Genomic DNA, 20,347 nt, shown 5'->3' with positions numbered 1-20,347 from the left:
CAAGGGATGGGATGTAAATGTTGACTGAACATGACAAGGACCTTCACAAGTCCCCACCTAAATGCAAGGCAGCTGTGGTCACCTTGTCATGCTGAGCTCCAAATGCTTCGGTCTTATCACCTACATGATATTATTATAATATACAATATTATTATTATATTATTATATAATTATTATATTATGTATCATATACAGTTGCCTATTATTGCCTATATTTTATCTATTATATAGATAGATAGATAAAATATAGATAAAATATATTTTATCTATTATATAGATAAAATATAGGGGTGTATATATATGTATATACACCTATATATATATATAGAGGCATATATATAGGTGTGTATATATATACACACACACCTATATATATATACACACCTATATTTTATCTAATAGATATATAATAATATATATGCAACATGTATATAGTATGTACTAATAAATATATATTATAAATCATATATATAGATGACCTCTCATATATCTACAATAATGTATTTATATATATAAAATATAATTATATATTACATTTTATATATAGTGCATACAGTATAGGTACATAAAATACACAAAAAATGCATATATGTGTGTATATATATATATATATATAGAGAGAGAGAGGCAAATGCAGAACCATAGATACATATGGCTACACATACATAGAGAGGACTCTCTATATATATATTTATGTGTATCTACAGATATATTTATGCACATTTAGCTAATTTACTGCCTGTCTCTTCCCCACAGCTCAGGCCCAGTTTCCTGCCAACAACCCTGTCATGGCCCTGGCCCTGTTATCAACCCCCCTCCCCAACAACAAAGCAACACAGAAGTATTTTAAATATTGCTCCTTTAATAATCTACATCCTGGTAGTTGCTCCAAGGGAGACACAGCTGACAGGATTTTAATCTGCCCCTGCATCTCTCCACATCAGCAATTCCTTATTGCTGCAGACTTCTCTAGTTCCTGGCTCCCGTAGGCCACGGTTAGATTTAATTCTGCTAATTATCTTAAATATAAAACATAATGCAACTGATCCCTTGACATTGCTGTAGTAATAAAAAATAGAAAAGGAAAAAAAAAATAAAAACATTTGTATCCTTATTGCCAGTGTGTGTCAGTAACTGCTTTTCCCTAACAAAAGCCCTGCTCCACGTGCTGGGGAAGGCAAACGTTTCCCTTCCTGCTGAGGGCTGATCCTGCGCCAAAATGAAGTCAAATATTCCTCAGGCTGGAAAAAGGGGAATTTAAAAAAATGGTTGCAAGAAAAGCCCACCAGTTTCCTACTGTAAAACCAGTTCACAGTTCTTGGAAAGGGTCTGAGCAGTACAGTAGAGCTACATTTACTGAAAACTTCTAGTGCTGATAAAGTCCTTAAAAAAAAAAAAATTAACCCAAACAAACCCCAAATTAAATTAAACAGGGAGAGCCAGTTGGCAGGCGAGGAGGAGGGGGAAAAAGAGGAGGAAGAGAAGAAGGAGAAAGAGGAGAAGGAGGAAGAGGAAGAGGAGAAGGAGGAAGAGGAAAAGGAGGAGAAGAGCACTCAGCAGTGCCGGGGGAGCGCAGCAGCCCCGCCACTCTAGAGTTCAGAAAAAAGGAAAACAAAAAATAAAATCTATTCCTCAGGAAATGATCCAGTGTGGGATTGTTTCCAGGCCGGGCACCGAGGAAGGCACAGCAGCGCGAAGGCACCGCGGGAGGAGGGAGGGCCGGGGGCTGCTACGGCTGCAACGAGAAGGGCACAGAGGCCAAGGCGGTCAGAGCTGTGCCAGGAGCCCCCCTGCACCCCCAGCCTGCCCCCCAGCTCGGCCTCACCTCCCCCAGGCCGGGTTTCTGGGCTATGGGGGGTTTCTTCAGGATCCCTCGCCGTGGTGCCGGCGCCGGCCGGGCCTCCCCGTCCTCGGGCGCGTCCTCGCAGCCGCCGGCCAGGCCGTAGTGCTGCTTCCTCAGCTCGCCCAGCCGCACCCGCTCGCCCTCCAGCCGCTTCTCCAGCTCCAGCACCTTCACCTGTGCCCAAAAACCATCCTGGAGCCGTGCTGGGGGCACAGGGACCCCCATGGCGGGGCCAGGCCTGTCTGTGGCCATGCTGGATCCACCTCAGGGCCGTACCTGCGTTTCCATCTCCTCCTTCTTCAGCTTGATGAGGGACATGCCCGAGAAGTCCATGGTGTCTGTGGGGGACAGCAGGGCCCCCACTCAGTGCACCCCTCACATGGCAAAGCAGAGCTGGACGGACACCTCGGGGTGTTCCCCAGGCCAGAAAGGGATTTGGGGGTTTCTACCTTTTCCTTGCAAAAAACCCTCACCTTTCTCCTCTATCTGCTCTTGCCCCGACTTGGTGGAAGCCACCACGTTTGCTGCCATCTCGTTGACGTTGCGTGAGCACTCCTGGAGCCTGGCCAGGTTCCTGCTGCTCTTCTCAGCCTTCACCTGCAATGAGCACAGGAATGGCTGTGGGTGCCCAACATCACCCCCCCAAGGAGCTCCAGGGAGCCCCAGGCAGAGGCAAAGAGCTTTTGGGCATGAAAACCTGGGAGTGGACTGGATGGATGGATGGATGGATGGATGGATGGATGGATGGATGGATGGATGGATGGATGGATGGATGGATGGGAAGGTTTATCCTCAGTGATCCCATCATGGCCAGACAAGGTGACCCCTGCAAAGCCCTTCAGCCCCAGGGCACCAAACCAGCTCTGCTCCCACCTGAGCCAAGCACTCAGTGAAGACACAGCTCTGGTTTTTTAACCATGCTCTTAATTTTAAACCCATCTGGTGTAAAAATCCCTGTGGATCCCCCTCCCCTCACACCTACATCACTAAAAACTCCACCCCTCACTCCCACCCACACCAACAGGAAAGGTGGCAAGGACCAAAGTCCACCATCCTCAACTCCAGCTCCTGCAGCTGCTTCTCTGGATTTCTTGTTAGTTATTAACATTTTCTCTACATAACCAGCCTGACAGGAGGAAGACAGGAGCTTTTACACATCTTCCTTTCCAAGGCAAGCCTCGGGTGTGGGAATATCCACACACAAATCCCAGACTGGAAAACAGCAAGAGCTTCCCTTCTCCCTGCTCTGGGGGACTGCAGGATTGGCAGAGAGGAGGGGAACACCGTGGGACAGGAGGAGGAGAACCCAGAGGGTCCTGCTGGGACACCCACCTTGGAGGCAGCCACCAGCTGGGCTGTGCTGGCTGCGATCTCGTGGGAGCAGACAATCAGCTCCTCGTACTTCCCTGTGTGCAGGACAACCCTGTCTGCAGACTCCCTGCAGGGGGGGCAAAGGGAGACTGGGTCAGAGCAAGTGCAGATTATTCATCTCCTGCTAATACCCCCAGAAATCAGCAGCTGGATCCAGCAGCTTTGTAATTACAGAATCATGGAATTGTTACAGTTGGAAAAGATCTCTAAGATCTTTGAGTCCAGCTGTTATTAAAGCTCGTACACAAAGCAATTATTCAAAGCCATGATTCAGGTGATTTGGACCAAGACAGGAATTTGTTTTCACGATGGATGAGATTTTTAAAGCTTTGCCCAAGACATCCTCCCCCATTTCCTGCACTGGCACAGGGCAATTTCCAACCACCCCATCCTCAACCAGCTGAGCAGGAACTGGGACAGGGGGGGTTTGTTTTCCCAGTTGGCAGACAGGGAGGAACTGCCATCCCTAGCTGGGTGACCGTGTGGTCCAACCCAGGCCACGATGAGGAATTAGCCATGAACCACACTGAGGGTCCATAAAACCAGAGATCTCATCAAGGAGCCAGCAAAGAGGCTCCACAAGGAATCAGCAATTCAGCAGTGGGAATTTTGGAATTTTGGAGGGTGGGGTGACAGGGAAGCACGAGCCAGCCCTGGGTGCAGCCCCAGGGGAAGCTCCCAGCCTGGGGGCACCTACACGAGCTGTGTGGCTCCCCAGCCCACGGCCTTGGAGGCAGAGATCAGCCCTTCGGTCCAGCGTGAGTTCTTGGCATAAAACTCCTGAGTTGTTGCTGCCCCCTGTTGATATGAGAATATTATGGCCTGGATTAACTTGTGTCTAATATACTGCAACATATAAATCTGTATTAAATACCCATATAAAGTGTAAGAATGTGTAAATTCATATATAAAGCCATAAATCAAGGGAGCGACAGCATTCCTGTGCTCTCCATGCTGCTCTTACTGACCTGCTTAAATAATTATCAATAAAAACAACATCAGAGTCCCAAGCCTACAAATTTGAGCTGGGTTTGGCTTAAAACACACAAATTTGAGCCATGATCTTTATATGGATAAGGCTTTGCAAGGGTGACAGAGATTTGAGCAAGAGAGCACAGGGCTGAGCAGCCCATCTCCAGCAACTGGGACTGCTGAAGTGCTGCTAACATGGGAAACCATGAAATCCAGAGTGTTTCTGCAATCTGGGGGAAATTCTCCTGTATTTCATGTCAGCACAAAGAGCTGGGTGTAAGGGAGGACTTACCCGGCCACTTTCCACTATCTCCTTCTGTAGGTTTGTTGATGTTGTTACAAGAAGTCTGATAGCCTGGAAGGAAGGAAAACAGGTTTTGGGGTTTGACAGGGGTCTCACAGAGGAGGATTGATGCTGCTGCATCAACCTCCCTCCCCTGGTGGGAGGTTACAGTTTTGTGCACCCCAGATGGATTTCTGCAGCACTGACCTTCATTAGATCCGTGCAGGAGTTCAGAATCCTGAAGGGAAGCAAGGGAAAAGTGTTCAGCATCCAGGGAAGCTTTGGCCTCAGAAAATGGGGCTTTTTTCAAGACCAGCCAGCCTGTTTTGGAGCAGAGCACACCCCAGCAGGGCACTGACCTGTCACGTGTCCCTCCTCCAAACTCACCGCTCGTTCACTTCCAGCTTAACCCCAGAGCTCTCGTTCCTGGCCTGGCTCATCATCTCCTGTTGGGAAACACAAGAGGGAGGGTTGGATGCCATGTTGGATGAGGAAGGTGGAGGAGTGATGAACACTCTGCCCCCCAAGGCCCCAGAATGGCCCATCCTGCAGCTCTGTCTCACCTCTATCCTCCTGACAGCATCCTCAATAGCCTCTGAGGTGGAGGCCATCTCCTTCTCAACCATGTCCCCCAGCTCCTCCTGCTTGATGTCCAGGCTCTTGGGTCTCAGCTCCTGCCAGAGGAGGCAGCAGGCATGAGGAGGTTTTAGGCAGAGAAACAGAAGGGAATATTTATAAGGAGTAACTACAAACCAAGATATCCAATTCCTTCCCACCCCCACCAAATAATTAAAGCTGCAGGAGCAGCACTCTGCAGCCTGCACAGTGATGGTACATGTGCCACCAGCTTGCAGCAAACATGGGACCTCAGAGATAAGAAATGCCCCAAATCAAGGTGACAAAAATCCATCATAGGAGCAGTTTCAGCTCCAGAGGGCCCTAGAGAGCTGAAAGTGGTGTAAAAGAAAATATAATAGGGACTTCACCAGGAGAAATATCTGAAAGATGGGAAGTTTCCTTCCACAGGTGTTACTGGGCTGAAAGACTTCAGCTGATCTGAGGGTGACCAGCTCTGTGCACCACCAGCAAGGGTCCCAGTGATGGCTCAAGGAAAGCACCAGAACTTGTGGGTATGGGGTGGGACAAACCCCCCCAAAGTGTTCCCTGGGACCCACCCTGCCAGCCCTGAGTGGGAAGGTGGCTGTGCTGGGCTCCATGTCCTACCTGGGCCAGCTGCAGGACCCCTCGCAGTGCCCCCTGCACGTGGCCCAGCTGGGCACTGCCCAGCCTCTGCCTGTCCTTCAGCTGCTCCAGGTACTCCAGGCTCCTCTGCCCGCACTCCCGGCACGTCTCCGTCAGCCCTGCCGAGAGCACAGCCTGGCCAAGGGCTCCCTTCATCCCAGCCCTGCCCAGCCTCACCTTCCTCCTCCCCTCATCCCAGCTGAGCACCAGCAGCATCCCACACGTCCATTCTAGGAGATTACAAATGCATTTCCAGGCCCAGGGAGGGGCACTAGAGGGCAGGGAATGTCGGGAGGGGGAGCATGGGGAATGTGCTGTGTTTAGGAAAATCTGCCCCTGGCAGAGGGGGCTTTGGCATGGCCCCCACAGAAATAATCCCCCCAGCACCCCCTGCATGGCTGCACTCACGGTCAGCGTGGTCTGTGGGGGCCAGGTGTGCCGTGGCGCTGCCATTGACGATGGTGTCGCCCGCCAGGTGTGCAAAGAGGGCCAGAGCCCCCACCAGCCCCGCAGCATCTGCCACAGACAGCACAGGCTCAGGAGCTGCCAGCCCCTGCCCGCTGCTGGGGGCTGCAGCTCATCCTTGAAGGCACTCAAGGATCAGTGCAAGGCTCAGAGATGTTGGGATTGACCCCTCCGGCTTGAAGGAGCACACGGGAACCCCCCAGCCCCGCCCCGAGTCCCTCTGTCCCCAGGGCACTGCTGCTTGCCCGTGGCCCCAGAGCTGCTGGGGCTGCTGGGTGCATGGGAACAGGAGCAAGCTGGGAGCAGTGGCAGTCCCCAGCCCCAGGTACCTGCCATGGAGGCCACGTACTGCGCGTGCCCCTTCTCCAGGGCATCCGTGGACTCCAGCGCCGCCTGCGCCCGGCTCAGCAGGTAATCTGCAAGGAATTCCATTGCAGGGCCTCAGCACAGCCTGCTGGGGGTCTGCACCAGTGCTGACTCCACAGGGCACCACTGAGTGGAAGTGTATCCCTGGCTGGGGAACAGCTCTGAAATCTGAGCAAAACAGTGCTGAACACGAGAGCTAAAAATTCATCCTGGGAAGTCTGAGCCCAACCACCTCAGGCATGATGGAAAAAAAGCCACGGGAGAGCTGAGATGCAGCATTATCTGTCCAGGAGGGAGAAGGCAGAGCATGTTTCAGCCCCCTGCATGAGCAGGACATACCTGGGGAGCTGGTGCAGCGGAGGTGCAGGGGGTCATCCAGCTTGGCCATGGCATCACTGAGGATGGCCTGGGCTTCTCTCACTGTCTCCTGCAGGATTCCAAACTGCTCGTCCAGCAGCTTCTGCTGCAGGCTCTGCTCCTGGTTGCTCTGTGAAGCAGGAGGAACAGGTGAGTGGCAGAGCACGGCCATCAGCAGCATTTCCCTCTGGAGCCCCTTTCCAGGATCAGACCCAGCCATCCCATCACTGCTGCATCAGCTGGCACCCCCAAACATCTCACCCCAATGAGTGGAGGGGCAGTGGGCTCTTCACAGAGCTCTGTACCTTCTCCAGGAGCCTGCCCTGGAGCTCTCGGATCTCCCTGGTGGCCTTGTCTGCCTCCTGGCTCAGCTGCAGCTCCTTCTCCTGCACGAGGCCCCGTGTGGACAGCAGCTCACACTCCTTCTCGCTCACCGACCGCCTCAGCACCTCCTTCTCAGCATGCAGAGCATCCAGCTGGGCACTGAGCTCCACACCTGCCTGCCATGGGGGGCCAGGACACCCTGTCACTGCCCTGTCACTGCCCTGTCACTGCCCTGTCACTGCCCTGTCACTGCCCTGTCACTGCTGGCAGCCCAACAGAACTGGGGGAGCTCGGGACATGCCCAGCTCGTGACACTGACGGGCTGGGCCCACGCTCAGCCCCGTGACAGCTCCCTGGGCTGCTGCTGAAGCTCAGGCTCAGCAGTGGTGGCAGGTCCAGCCCCTGTGACAGGGTTTGATGTGGCCCTGGGCCCGTGCTGCCCCCCCAGCCCCGTACCTGCTTGGCGTGGCTGAGCGAGCGCTGCGCCTGCTCCAGCTCGTCCCGACGGGCGTCCAGCTCCTGCCTCAGCTGCTCCATCTGCACGCTCTGGTCCTCCAGCTGTGCCCACACCGTGCCCAGGCTCAGCCCCTGCCCCACTCAGCAGCAGCCAGGATGCAGGGAATGAACCCAGCCATGCTTTGCAGGGAGGGGGTTTGGGGTCTTGGGCAGGGGTGTCTCCTGGAAGGGCTCCTTTTCCCATGCCAGAATTTTGGGAGCAGCCCCCATGTTGACCCCCAGAGAATGAAAGCACTCAAACCCATCAATTTGCATTGTGGCATTTTCTTGGGGGAAGAAAAGGCAGATTTGGGCAATAAGGAAATGAGTCATAAATTAACACCTTCCTGAGGAGCCAGGGCAACTCTTCCTGGAATCAGCGCCCAACAACAACAACCTCCCCTTTCCCTTGCTCCCAAACTGCATTTCCCAGGCTGGGGAGGGCTCAGTGCTGATCCAGAGCTCACCTTCATCTCAGCCTCTCGCTTGACCTGCTCCACCTGAAATGCCAGCTGCTCCTTGACACGTGCCACCTCCTCCTGGCTCTGCTGTGTCACTGTCAGCTGCTTGGCAGTGTCAGCGTTCTGTGGGGGGACATGGGGCTCACCTGGTGCTCCAAGGGGGACCCTCACTGTCCCCACACTCATTCCAACCCAATTCTAGCTCAGAGATAAATCCAAGATGCCATTCTCACAGCATCCAAAATGCCAGTGGACATGGATTCAAGGGGTGCCCCCTGCTTGGTGCTCAGAGGGTGATGGGACCAATACAGGGGGACTGGGCAGGCACAAGTCACACCAGTGGTGGCAGAGGGACCAAGGGACAAAAGCAAGACCAAAACACCCACAGCAAAAAGCGAAACAGGTGAGTGGCACAACTGAGACATGGGATCTCCATCACCAGCACATCCCCCAAGAGCCCCTTTCCCGAACTGGAGCCAAGCATGCCACGACTGCTGGTACAACTGATATCCCACCAGCTACACTGGCCACAGAAACCAGCAGAAACAGACCAAACAACAGCAAAACACCCCAAAAAATAACAGCAAAAACACCCAAAGGGACCATGATGGAAGAGGGAAAGGTGCTCAGCTCTGCCCAGGATACCCCAACCCCAAAAGGGAGGGATTTAACTCGGGGACACTGCCCTCAGTGTCAGTCCCTGCCTGCAGGGGCAGCAGCCTTACCTTCCTCAGGAGCTCGGCGTGGGTGTTGATGAGCTCGCTGTGCTTCTCCTTCAGCTTCGTGTAGCGGATCTCGGTGGCGTTGGCTTTCTCTGCAGGGGTGAGAGACCCTCAGTGACCAGAGCCAGGGCAGGCCATGGCCCTGGGCACCTCAGGGCACCCCAGGGCAGCCCAGGGCACCCCGGCACCTACTCTCGGCCTCGGCGCAGAGGCGCTGGGACCTGTCACTGTCCTGCTTGGCCCTCTGCAGCCTCTCCAGCTCATCCCGCAGCTGCTCGTTGTCCACCAGCGCCTTCTGCTTCTGCTTGCGCTGCTCCTCCACCTCTCCCTCCAGGCTGTTCACCTGGGCCTTCAGCTGGGTGATGTAGCGCTGTGCCTGCGGGGGTCACCGGGCTCTGGGGCACGGCCCTGCCCTCCCCAACACCCCCAGCCAGGTGCCCCCTCTGGAATTTGGGCAAAGCAGCCGTGGGATGCACAGGAAAGCTCTGCCCTGTACCCCTGCACCTCTGTCCTTTTTGATAACATCAGGACAGCAAGGGACAGGGCTCACATGCCCCCACCCCATCAGAAATCACATCCTGGCACGGGGAGAGGTCCCAAAACACAACCCTGGATGCCAGGACCCCACTCCTGCTGCATCCCTTCAGGGTTTCCACAGCACAGCACCAAACCCCACCCCAGCTGCTCCCCAGCCAGGCTTTACCTCCAGTTTAATCTTCTCCATCTCTGCACGGAGCGTTTCCACCTCCTTCTTGAGGCTCTCGATCTGTGCATCCCTGGGGACAAGGGCAGGTTGCTCCCACGTGGCAGCAGCCCCTCACCCCTGCTGGACCCCCCATACCATACCTGTCATCCCAAACGCCGTTGGGCGGCCCGAAGGTTTGCTCAAACAGATCCGAGGTGATCTGGGGAGGACAGAGGCTGCTCAGCTCAGCCAGGACATAGGAGCCTGCCCCCATCCCAGCCCCAGGCCCCCACCTGTGGCTCTGTGGTGGAAGTTGTGCTGATCTCAATGAGGTTCTCTGGCTCCTCATCCTCGGGGGCCTCCTCGGGGATGACGACGACCGGCTTCACGTGCTCGGCCAGCGCCGATGCCCGCAGGAAGTTTGGGGGGCTCTGGAGGGACAAGAAGTTGTTGCAGCCTTGCAGGGAGCTCAGGAAGTGCAGCAGGCAGAGTGCCAAGGGAAGGAAGGGAGCCAGCCCTGTGCTGCTGCTGCTGACAGGGCCAGAGGCAGCGTCCCCAGACACCCACAAACTCTCCAGAGCACCGCACCAAATCCTGCCCTACCTCCGGCAGCCGCGGGATCTGGATGAGGCGCTTGAAATACAGCATGTCAGATGCCTTCTTAAAGAAGTTTTTAAGGCTGGAGAGGAGGGAAAGACAAAGGGGAGATGAGAGGGGGCTTGGAATGAGGGAGGGGACCCCACTGCCCCACATGGGCCCCGGTTACCTGCGGAACTGCTCGTGGAAGCGGTCTCGGTGGCCCTGCAGGGTGTCAGCTGGCAGACCTGGGTGAGGAGGGACAGCTGTGACTGATCTGGGGCTGCACGTGTGTTCACGTGCTCCCAGACTCCTCCTCTGCAAAAGCCAGCAGGGTAAAAGCCAGAAGGAAGTGGGATGTGAGGGGTCAGGATGGGAGTGAGGTGCTCCCATCCCCTGGCACAGGGATCAGGAGATGTGCGTGTGGGAACTCCAAAATACCCACACGAGGCTGCTGGCACTGTGCTGCCCATGCAGGGAGCTGGCAGGCCAGGGGACGTGGGTTTGAATCAATCAAGAATAAGTCCTTCTAATTCCTTTATCTGGAATGTCTGTGTGGGATGGAGCAGCCCCTAGAGTCCAGCTGGGATACAGGGACATGGCAATGGATGCCTCAATCCACACCAGCCTCATCCCCAGACCCAGAAGCCCACCCTGGGAAAACAGCAGCACTGAGCACATCCCTGGGACTCACAGGAGTGCAGCTTGAACATCAGCTTGACAGAGTAGTGGTAGAGGTGGCTGCAGTCCTGGATGACCTGGATGAGGGGGGCCAGGCGGCACTGCACCGCCGACATCTGCGACACGGCCATGGAGGTGTTGAGCTGCCTGAAAACTGAGGGGAGCCGTGTTTGCAGAGCTGCCCGTGCCCTGCCATGCAGCTTGATCATTAACCACGGCGGATGTGGGGCAGGGGAAACACCAGGGCTGCTCCTGAGCTGAGAACAACCCTGCTCAGAGCAGCACAAACACCCAGAGGGACCACGCTGGCACAGGGAAGGGGTGCTCAGCTCTGCTGTGGATACCCCAGCCCCAAAAAGGAGGGATTTAACCCCAGGACGATGCCCTAAAGCTGCTGCTGCACGACAGAGCTGGGTGAAGTGAGAGGTTTGGCTCCATTCTGTTTAATCATGCACGGATCTGGGAGAGGATGCCAGGGCAGGGGACGAGCCCGGCGGCACCGCAGCCTCGCCTGCCCCTGCTCGGAAACAGATCCCTTCCCTTGGCAGGGATCCAGGCAGCACATCCACCCTGGCTTCTTCCCTGCTCAGCTTTAAAGTATTTATGAATATAAATTCTCTGTATAACTGGGTCAGGAGGAGAAGCAGGAGCCTGTTGGGAGCTCGGTCTCTCCTGCTGTGCAGTTTTCCAGGGCAGCTCCGTGTTCCTGGCTCCCAGCACAGGAAGAATCTCCCACCTCTCTAAGCCATCTAAAAATTCCTGAGGAGGTGAGAGACATGAGCAGGGGCCCCCAGCCCTCCCCAGAGGCATTTCAATGAGGGGAAATGAGTCTTTAAAAAGAAGTACAGCCCCATCCCCTGCTTCAGAGGGACAGAAGGGATCTGTGTAATGGATGTGATTAATGTGGTTGCACAAAAAAGAAATAAAAACGTATTTCAGAGCAGCTCTGCACTGAAAACAACACTCTGCCTTGCTCAGGTGGGTTCAAAGCAGCCACATGCTCTAACAACTGCCTCTACAGAGCTTCAACGGGAGAATCCAGCTGAGAAACCACCTCAGAAATCTCACGGGAGGAGGAGGAGGAGGGACCTCAGCCTCCAACCTCGGCCTCCCGGAACTCCATTCCCGACCAAAGAGCGAAACTATTGCTCAAGAGCCCCGGGGCGAGGGGAGGGACCTGCCCCTGCCGCCTCCTCACCTGACTCCGACAGCTTCAGCTCGCAGTCCAGGTAGTCAAACAGCTCTACCGTCAGCTGGAAGCTGCCAAAACAAACCAAAACTCCATCACTTGACAGCAGAGACATCTTTGCTCCAGCTGCTCGTGTTCATTCAGAGTTCCCATGATGGCAAGGGCTCTGACTGACAAGAATTTGGGGCTTTTTCTCCCTGTATTTACACCCCACAGTGCTCTGTGGGTGCAGGAGGGATTGGGCACCACCCAAACAATTCACAGAATCCTGGGGACTGCCCCATCCTGGGGTGGCTTTGTCAGCAGGACACGGCCAGCTGGGGCTCATGGAGCTGGTGACCACACCCTGGGCTCTGGGCCCCACCAGGACACTCACATGTTGTTCACATCTGCCCCTGCAGTCTTTTCCAGCACCTCATCCGACACTTCGAGGCCCGGGGGGAACTCGGGATGCTTTGTAAAAGGAAGCAAAAAGCCATCAGTTGCTGCTGGTGTGGCACATCCCCTCGTTGCAGTGGTGTGGAGGTGGCAGAGGTCTCACCTTGACGTGGAAGGAGATCTTGGTGAGCAGGAGCCGTGTGTAGATGCTCACCAGCTGCCCATACCTGTCGTGCAAATGGCCCTGCAGAGACACGAGGGGGAATCCAGGGTGAGGTAACCAGACCCAGCAGATCCCACATGAGCCTGTGGCTCCACCATGCACACAACCATCACCCAAAGAGACAGCAGGCTGTTTCAGGGAGTGCTTCACCCTCTCTGTGCCCACCATGTTCCTCATCAGCCACCTCCAAACGCCCTGGGAGGCACAAAGCTGCACTCTGCCCCACTCACCCACAGGTCCCCCGTCTCTCGGATGTTGCTGCGGTACCTCTGGCAGTCCTGGAGAACCTGGGGACACAAAAGGGAAGGATGTGGCACAGTGGGGCTGGCTGTCTGCCCTGATGCTGGGGAAGAGGAGGGATCCAGCCCCTTACACCACTCCAGCTCTGGGAGTTCCAGCCTTCCCATGGCACCCAAAGGTTGGGGATTTGCACAGAGAAGTTTCAAAGATGTGAGACAACAGAGTACCTGGGGTAGGGCAGGGATCCCACTCCCTGTGCAGAGGGGATGTTGGCAAGAGCCAGTAATTCCCCCCTGGGAGAGGAGCAGGAGGGAGGTGGCAGAGGGGACACTCACGTTGGGGTGGCCGTCGCGCAGGACCTTGTGCAGGACGTGGCAGAACTTCCAGCTGAGGATGGCACTGCTGGGCAGGGGCAGCCCGATGGCGTAGGACCAGAAGGTGAAGGCTCCCTTCTCGTGGTGGGTCCCCAGGATGATCCCTTCCAGGGCAGTCAAGGCCAACTGGACACACACAGAGCAGGGGACAGGCTGGGCTGGGGCTGCTCCTGCTCCACTTTTATTGAAAAGGAGCACAGGTATCACTGGCACAACACTGCATCCCCAAATAAAACCCCCAGATAAGACCCCCAATTGTCATTTTTGGGCACACCACCCCCTGCTGAGGGCACACTGGGGCCCTCTGCATTTTACTGCCAAAGAAATGCAATTTTATTGCACTGCTCATTTGCCTTTTCACTGACGGATGAACCTTTGTGATGCCAGCCCCCAGCTGAGCTCTGCATGGATCTTTGTCTCCCAAATCTGCTCCAGCACCAGGGGGTGACACCCCCAGAGCCCAAACTGCTCTGTGCTGTCCTGGGAGCCAAGGGAAAGGATACGGCGGGCATGTTTCTCCTTCACTGGTGCTTCCTGTGTGTTTATGGCTTTGCTGATGCTGATGGCCTGCAAGAGGAGGGGAGAGAGGCTGTCAGACATGGTGAGACCCCCATGGCTACCCTGACACCCCAAAGTGCAGTGCTGGTGCTCTTGGGGAGTACCCTGAATTTCAGAGCATATTTGTCACCTCAAAGTCATTTGTAACACGTCAGAATAGGCTTTTTTATCCATTACAAAGCATCCATTAGAGCCCCCATCCCCAGCAGGATCTGACCGCTGCTGCTGGTGCTCCCGGCTGTCCCTGTCCCAGGAAACCAATTTTTGCATTTTTGCAGCCTGAACTCAGCGCCGTGCCCGGGGAACATTAAAGCACAATAGTGAGATGCCAAATTCCAGGGTTGTTTGTGTAATCACAAGGAGCCTTTGAACCACGGGGGAGTGGTTTGGGTTCTGCTGAGGATGTTGCTGTGTGCAAACAGCACATGGGGAAAAGCAGCCCCCAAGCAAGGAGGGAGTGGCAGCCTCAATGCCCATCTTGATGGAGCAAAAATCCAGAGCAATGTGATTATCAGAAGAGGATTATCTATATTTTGATGTGTTTGATCACAGCAGACTTTAAATTAGGAATTTATTCCAAAAGATGACCCCAGAGCGGGGTCAGTTGCATCCCCCATGTGTTGATGGGCTACAAATCCAAGTTGCTGTGTTTGATGAGGATCTTCCTCCTCCTCAGACTCAACTGAGCTGCTTCACTCTTGCAGGAGTGCTTGGGCTGTGCCTGTGTCCATGGGCCTCTGTCACCAGCAGAGGAAAAAGGTCCCAGCTGGGAAGGCAGGAAGCCGCCCCGCTGCCAGCACTTGTGCCGGAAGAGGAACTCGGTCCCTCCCTGCAGCTCCACAGCCCTGAAGCCTCATAAAAATCCCATCTACCTGCCCAGGAAAGCACCTGCTTCCACGTGGCTGCTTGTCCAGAGACACCTCTGAAACGAGGTGCTTTTCTATAGGAGGAAGAACCTGACCCTGAGTTCTCGAGTGCTCCTGACTTATGCAGGAGGAACCCGACACCACAGGGGCAATGTCAGAGGTGTCCACGCACCAAACCCACCTAAAAAGAGTCCAGAACAGCTACCCAGGAACTGACCATGACAGCAGCAAAACTCTGAATCATCCCAAAGAGCGAACCTGTCCCAAAAGGCTGAGGCCCAGCTGCTGGGGAGAGGGGCTGGAGAAAGGGGCTGGGGAGGGGGGCTGGCTTTGCCTTTGTGCACAGGAGAGTCCCGGGGTTACCCCGCCATGTGGGGCCGTAAAGCAGCAGTGGAGTTAAGCCGGTGACTTGCTGTAATCCTCTTATCCCCAAAGGTTAACGAGCCTGGAGTGCCCAGGAACAGGCACTTGCAGCACAGCTGCCTCTCCCAAAGTGCCTCCACAGCCACCCAAAGCCTGGAGCTGGCACAGGCTGTGCCCTCGATGGCAGCTGGGCCAGAGAGATGTGCCCCGGGTCCTCGGGGATGCCAGCACCTCCCAGGGGATGCTGACAGAAAGGATGGCTTATCCTGGACCAGGCAAGGAAGGATTTGAAAATCCTTCCTGCATCTTTCCTGAGGTGTTTTGCACAGAGGGAGCAGGGCAGACACGTCTCCCAAACTGGGAGTTCTGCTGCCTGCCCTAAGACAGGCCTGTCCCAGCCCATCACGCTCATCCCAAACCATCCATGGAACCCGAGCCTCACAGGGGTCAGAGAAGGCACAGCCAGAAGGGTCAAAGTGTGAGATGGGCAGACCCCCAGGAAAGGAAATGTCCCTTATCCCCAGAGAAAGGATCTCAGCTGCTGAGTGAGCTGGGACCCTGCTGCACTGCCCCAAAACAAGCTGTGATTCCCACTGGCAGTGGTGGTTTGATTGCAATTATTGCCCTCAGTCTCACTGATAGCCTGACCAGCCAAAATTCAGCCCAGGAGCTGCTGGAGAGGTTGTGTTCATCCTTCAGGATTCAGTGCAGAGGTTTCACTGAGCCATTTAATGTCCAGCACAAGGACTGGGCCCATTCAGGGGCAGCCCCAGCCCACCCACAGCACCACCACGAGATGCTGGGTCCAGCATGGTCCCAAATAAACCACAGTGGCACCAAATCAATGCCAGTCCCTCCGGGCTGCCAGCCCATCTGTGCTTTCACTGCCTCTAAGCATCAACCCAGCCAGGAGATCCAGGGAAATGGGATGGTGGCACCAGGGAAGAGCATGGGGCAATGCTGCAGCCTGGCACATGTGTGCTGGCAGGGTGCTCCTGCTGGCTGGTGGCAAAGCCAGGCTGTGGAGGATGGCTCCAAAATGGGAGATTCACCCTTGACCCAACCTCTTGGGACACCACTGGCACGTCCGGAGATGGGCAGGTCCTGGCTGCCACTGCAGGTGCATGACCAGCCTGGCCAAAGCTTTGATGCAACCTGAGGGCTGCTCCCCATCACTGGCAGGCACCAGGGTGAGGAGCCAACCCCAAAACCTGCCTGGCCCTGGGCTGTGGGATCCCACAGGGCTGCAGTGCTTTGCTCACAGCCTGCACGTTCCAAGGCGGTGACTAAAGCCGGATCAAAGCACCCAAATGAAGGAGCACAGTTTAACATCTACCCTTTCATTCCTGGCTGGATTTAATTAGGGCTGATCCTCCTGCCCACAGCTCCCCGGAGCAGGTGGATGCTGGGTCCCAGCACGATGCCACAGCAGGAGAGATTATCTGGCAGCTGGAAACCTCCCCTGGCCAGGCAGCACGAGAGCTGTCAGAACAGCTGAGCTATGAACTCCAGAGTTCCCTTCCTAACGCTGCTCCTTCCCAAATTACACCAGGAAAACACCACTTGGCACTCACACACAATGCAATCCTTCAGGTTCCAGAGCTCATCCGATTTTTAACCTTTTTGTTTAAGAAAAGCAAAAACTGGCAGCAAAAAAGGACAAGTTTTTCCTCCTGCCAGGCTGCCGAGCAAGCGCCTGCTGTGGGACGGTGATTTCCTACTTCCCACGCACGGCTTCTCCGAGGGAGACATCTACATCACCCTGACACAAGACATGGAGAAGCACTTCCAGGGAAAGCAGGTGACCTTCATGTCACCCACAAGGACCTGGGATCACAGCAGGGTCAGCAACCACAGACATCACCAGTGCCCTCACAGGGGAAAAGGTGACGGGGCTCTGCATTCTGGTACAGAATCCTCAGGCAGCAGAGGGGATGTGCCAGCAGCACCCCTGTGACACAGAGACGAGGAGGGGACATGCCAGCAGCACCCCTGTGACACAGAGACAAGGAGGGGATGTGCCAGCAGCACCCGGTGACACAGAGGCGACTGGCAGCCGGCTGGGCAGCTGCTATAATTAGAGGTAGAAGGCAGATCAATACCCACGTTCTGACACTGAACAGTTCTGCTCCCAACTGAAGCACCACAACAGGAAACCACACCAGAATAAAGCTCCTTTAGGACAGTTTTTAGCAGTTGCTGGACAAAAGGTCAGGTCTGGGCAGTGAGTGTGACCATCAGCCAGCGAGCCAGAGAGCAACCACCTCTCTGCCCTGTCCATGTCTCCGCTCACAGCATCCCTGTGTCCACGCAGATTTCCAGAGCACAAGTGCCAGTGAAAAGCCCGAGATGCCCTGGAAGGGGGGGGCAGAGGGCACAGGCAGCCCCCGGAGCAGGGGGCAGCGCTGTGGCCGCGATCGTGGATCAGTGCCCAGCGGGACGAGTGAAGGAGACGCGTCCAGAGGGAACTGGAATCGCCGGTTTTCCCGTGTTGCTCCCCAAACCCAGCAAGCTCCGTTTCCTACCCAGCACCGTGACCCTGCGAGGCCTGAAACTCCCACCTGCCTTCGCTGGCGCTCTCCGGGGCCAAACCAGCCCAGGGGCTGGGAAGGAACCGCAAAGCAAAGGGGCAAATGGGAAAACATCTGCGATGAACGCACAGCCTGCAAAAGCAGAGGGGTCAGAGGAGGCATGCGGGAGGGCACTGTTATTTTTGCTGGGGCAGCAGCGAGCCTGTCACTCTGTCCATCCCTCTGCCCACGTCTGAGTACTTCATTTCCCACCAGCCACATGCCCGAGCACTGCCCACCCCGTGGGGGCCACAGGAGTACGGACACGATGGGCACAAACGCCTTTGGGCTTTGTTTCCACTCTGCTGTCCTCCGTGGGTCCAAACACCCCGATCCCCGCAGGGTGACCCGCGGCTGACCCGGAGCCGCGGGCAGGAGTGAATCCAGCCCCGGTGCGAAACATTTCCCGGTGTCGGTGGGGCCGGGGCTCGGCAGGGATGCGGAGATGCCCATTCCCGGGGCGCGGGGCCGCCGCGGAGCCCCGGGCTCGGCCACGCTCCCGCCATCACCGTAAAACTTTCGCCGTGTGCTGCCGGCCGTGTTTACCTGCGATAAGGCCCGGGAGGTGCGGGGGGGCGCACGGCCGGCGCGGGGCCCGGCTGCCCGCGGGGGCGGCGGCGCACGGCGGGGCCGCGGCCGCCGGGACGGGCGCGGGGGTGGCGGGACGGGCGGGTGCCCACGCGGGACCGTCCCGCGGCCCCGCCGGGAGGAAGCGGCGGCGCAGGTGGGGGGGGGGGAACGCGCGGCGCCGGCACCGGGCACGGACGGGCGGACACGGGGACGGGCAGAGGGACGGCGGCCGCGCTGCCCCACCGGGGCTTCCCCGGAGCCCGGCGGGGACCCGCGCCCCCCATCCCGTCTCATCCCATCGTCCGAGAAGCCCACGCGCCCAGCGCGCCCCGAGGCGATGCCCCGCGGAAAGGGCCGGCCCGCCCCGTCCCTGAGCTGGTAGCAGGACCGTGACTAAAACCGGGACCGTAACCGCGGCCGGTCCCGCGGCCCCGCCGCCCCCTCCCGCCGTCCTTGCCTGGCTCTTGTCGAACTGCTCCCGCTCCGCCTCCAGGCTGTGCCCGCCGCGGCGGCTCAGCACCCGCGCCGGAACGCTCTTGATGCTGTTCATGGTGGGCCGCGCTGGGAGCTCCCCGCTCCGGTATCCGCGCTCCGGTATCCGCGCTCGGGGCTCCGCGCTCCGGGGCAGGAGCGACCGGCGCCGCCCCCCCCCCGCCCCTCCCGGCCGCGCACTGCGCCGCGCGCCACCGCGCCCCTGGCGGCCGCACCCGGAACTGCAGCGAGCGCCGCTCCCCCCGCGGGCAGGTGGGACCGCGCAGCACCGGGGGGACACGGGGAGGGGACACGGACACGGAGCAGGGACACGGAGCGGGGACACGGACACAGAGAGAGGACACGGGGAGGGGACACGGGGAGGGGACACGGACACAAGAGAGGACACGGAGAGGGGACACGGAACAGAGAGGGACACGGGACACAAAGAGAGAGGACACGGAGGGGACACGGACACAGACAGGTCACGGAGTGGGCCCCCACAGCCGCCCGCACGGAGGTGATTCCGCAGCTCAGGAAACGCCAGGAACAGCGGTCACCGCCAGCACGACGGTCCCATCTGAGCGCCCATCTTCACCCCTCTCCCAGGGCCCTCGCACACAGCTCGTTCTGAGCCCCGGGGCTCCAACACCAATTCCCGTTACCGAAGTCAATGACCGGAGCTCGCATCCACCCTGCGGAAAGGCCGTGGCTGAACAGAAGCTTTGTTGTCTTTAAATAATAATTCAAACCAAGGATACAATAGCAAAGGGCTCCCTGGAGTATTTGAGCTGCTTCCAGAATTAAGGCACCGAGTTTGAAGCGTTTCCATTCGAGCATCAGAGTGTGGTCAATAATGCAGCTGGGTTTTAAGTCACTTAGTGCTGAATAAATTAACCCAGTTATTTCCCTTCTTCCCATTCCACAAATCCAGGGCAGCCCCAACACAAAATCCTAAGGCTCTGCAGATCCTTGATGCATCACTTGAGCTCAGTTTTCTATATTGATTTCAAAGTCATCATTTTAAACTCTCCAGGGGTTTAAACTCAGTGAGTTCATCCAATAACCTCAAAACCATTTAAATGCAGCTGCTGCTTGTTAGTTGCACCAATTTCTCTGCTGGACAGCTTCAGGGCGAGCATCATGGCATTGTCATCATTGGCTTTTTAGGGGGAATTCTTGTTATACCCAGAGCAGCAGATTGTGAGGATGGAGCCTGAGAAGGTTCTGCACAGGTAGAGGAATAAATGCCCTGTAAAGGCTTGAGGAAACCTGGAAAGAGCTGGAGCAGCTGAGCTTCCCTCTGGGTAACACTGGTGAGCAGGCAGGGAGAGAGTCTGGAGAACAGCAGCTCTCATCAGAACTGGCCACCTAATTCTGGGGCCATTAATACCTGCAGGAAAGGCTGTCACTGGAGTAATTAAAGAGAAAGCAGAAAATGAAATGAAAGAGTTAACAAGGGGAATCCACGGAGTTGTGTTTCTCTGCAATAATTGGTGGCAGTGGATGGAGCAGAAACTCCCACCCTTGGCTCCCCCCAGCAGGAAAAACGCTGGCACAGGGCTGTGGGAGGGGCACTGGTGTCCCAAAGTGCTCCCAGCCTACACAGGACTGGGCAGCCCACTTGTGTCTGTGCTGAGAAATGTCAGAAATCAAGCGCTAAATGTGTTAAATGGGCAAGAGAGACACAGCAAAGCATCAC

At 56.3% G+C, this 20,347-nt stretch overlaps 1 protein-coding gene across 2 annotated transcripts; it reads right to left on the bottom strand.

Moving 5' to 3' along the window:
• Positions 1 to 859: 859 nt before the first annotated feature.
• HIP1R (huntingtin interacting protein 1 related) lies at positions 860 to 18,820 on the bottom strand. 2 transcript variants are annotated; one of them, XM_030959190.1, is made up of 32 exons: positions 18,632 to 18,820; positions 13,751 to 13,814; positions 13,209 to 13,351; positions 12,864 to 12,920; positions 12,574 to 12,654; positions 12,409 to 12,485; positions 12,042 to 12,103; positions 10,857 to 10,997; positions 10,353 to 10,410; positions 10,190 to 10,265; positions 9,880 to 10,017; positions 9,748 to 9,806; positions 9,605 to 9,677; positions 9,094 to 9,277; positions 8,905 to 8,993; positions 8,186 to 8,302; positions 7,680 to 7,781; positions 7,205 to 7,399; positions 6,882 to 7,029; positions 6,506 to 6,592; positions 6,120 to 6,227; positions 5,694 to 5,830; positions 5,033 to 5,143; positions 4,857 to 4,915; positions 4,677 to 4,707; positions 4,479 to 4,541; positions 3,912 to 4,012; positions 3,176 to 3,281; positions 2,317 to 2,440; positions 2,120 to 2,181; positions 1,826 to 2,017; positions 860 to 1,735 (listed from the first exon to the last, which is right to left on the bottom strand). In XM_030959190.1, exons 1-32 carry the CDS (start codon positions 18,722 to 18,724, stop codon positions 1,730 to 1,732), a joined length of 3,144 nt encoding a protein of 1,047 aa, XP_030815050.1. In that variant the 5' UTR covers positions 18,725 to 18,820; the 3' UTR covers positions 860 to 1,729. The 2 variants fall into 2 exon arrangements, 1 of the variants encoding a protein (XP_030815050.1); XR_004061158.1 differs by lacking the exons at positions 860 to 1,735; positions 1,826 to 2,017 and having other exon boundaries at positions 2,121 to 2,181; positions 5,694 to 5,846.
• Positions 18,821 to 20,347: the final 1,527 nt, after the last annotated feature.

Source organism: Camarhynchus parvulus, chromosome 15 (genome assembly GCF_901933205.1).
Source record: "Camarhynchus parvulus chromosome 15, STF_HiC, whole genome shotgun sequence".
NCBI classification, from domain to species: Eukaryota; Metazoa; Chordata; class Aves; order Passeriformes; family Thraupidae; genus Camarhynchus; species Camarhynchus parvulus.
This window is presented reverse-complemented; position numbering and strand designations above follow the sequence as displayed.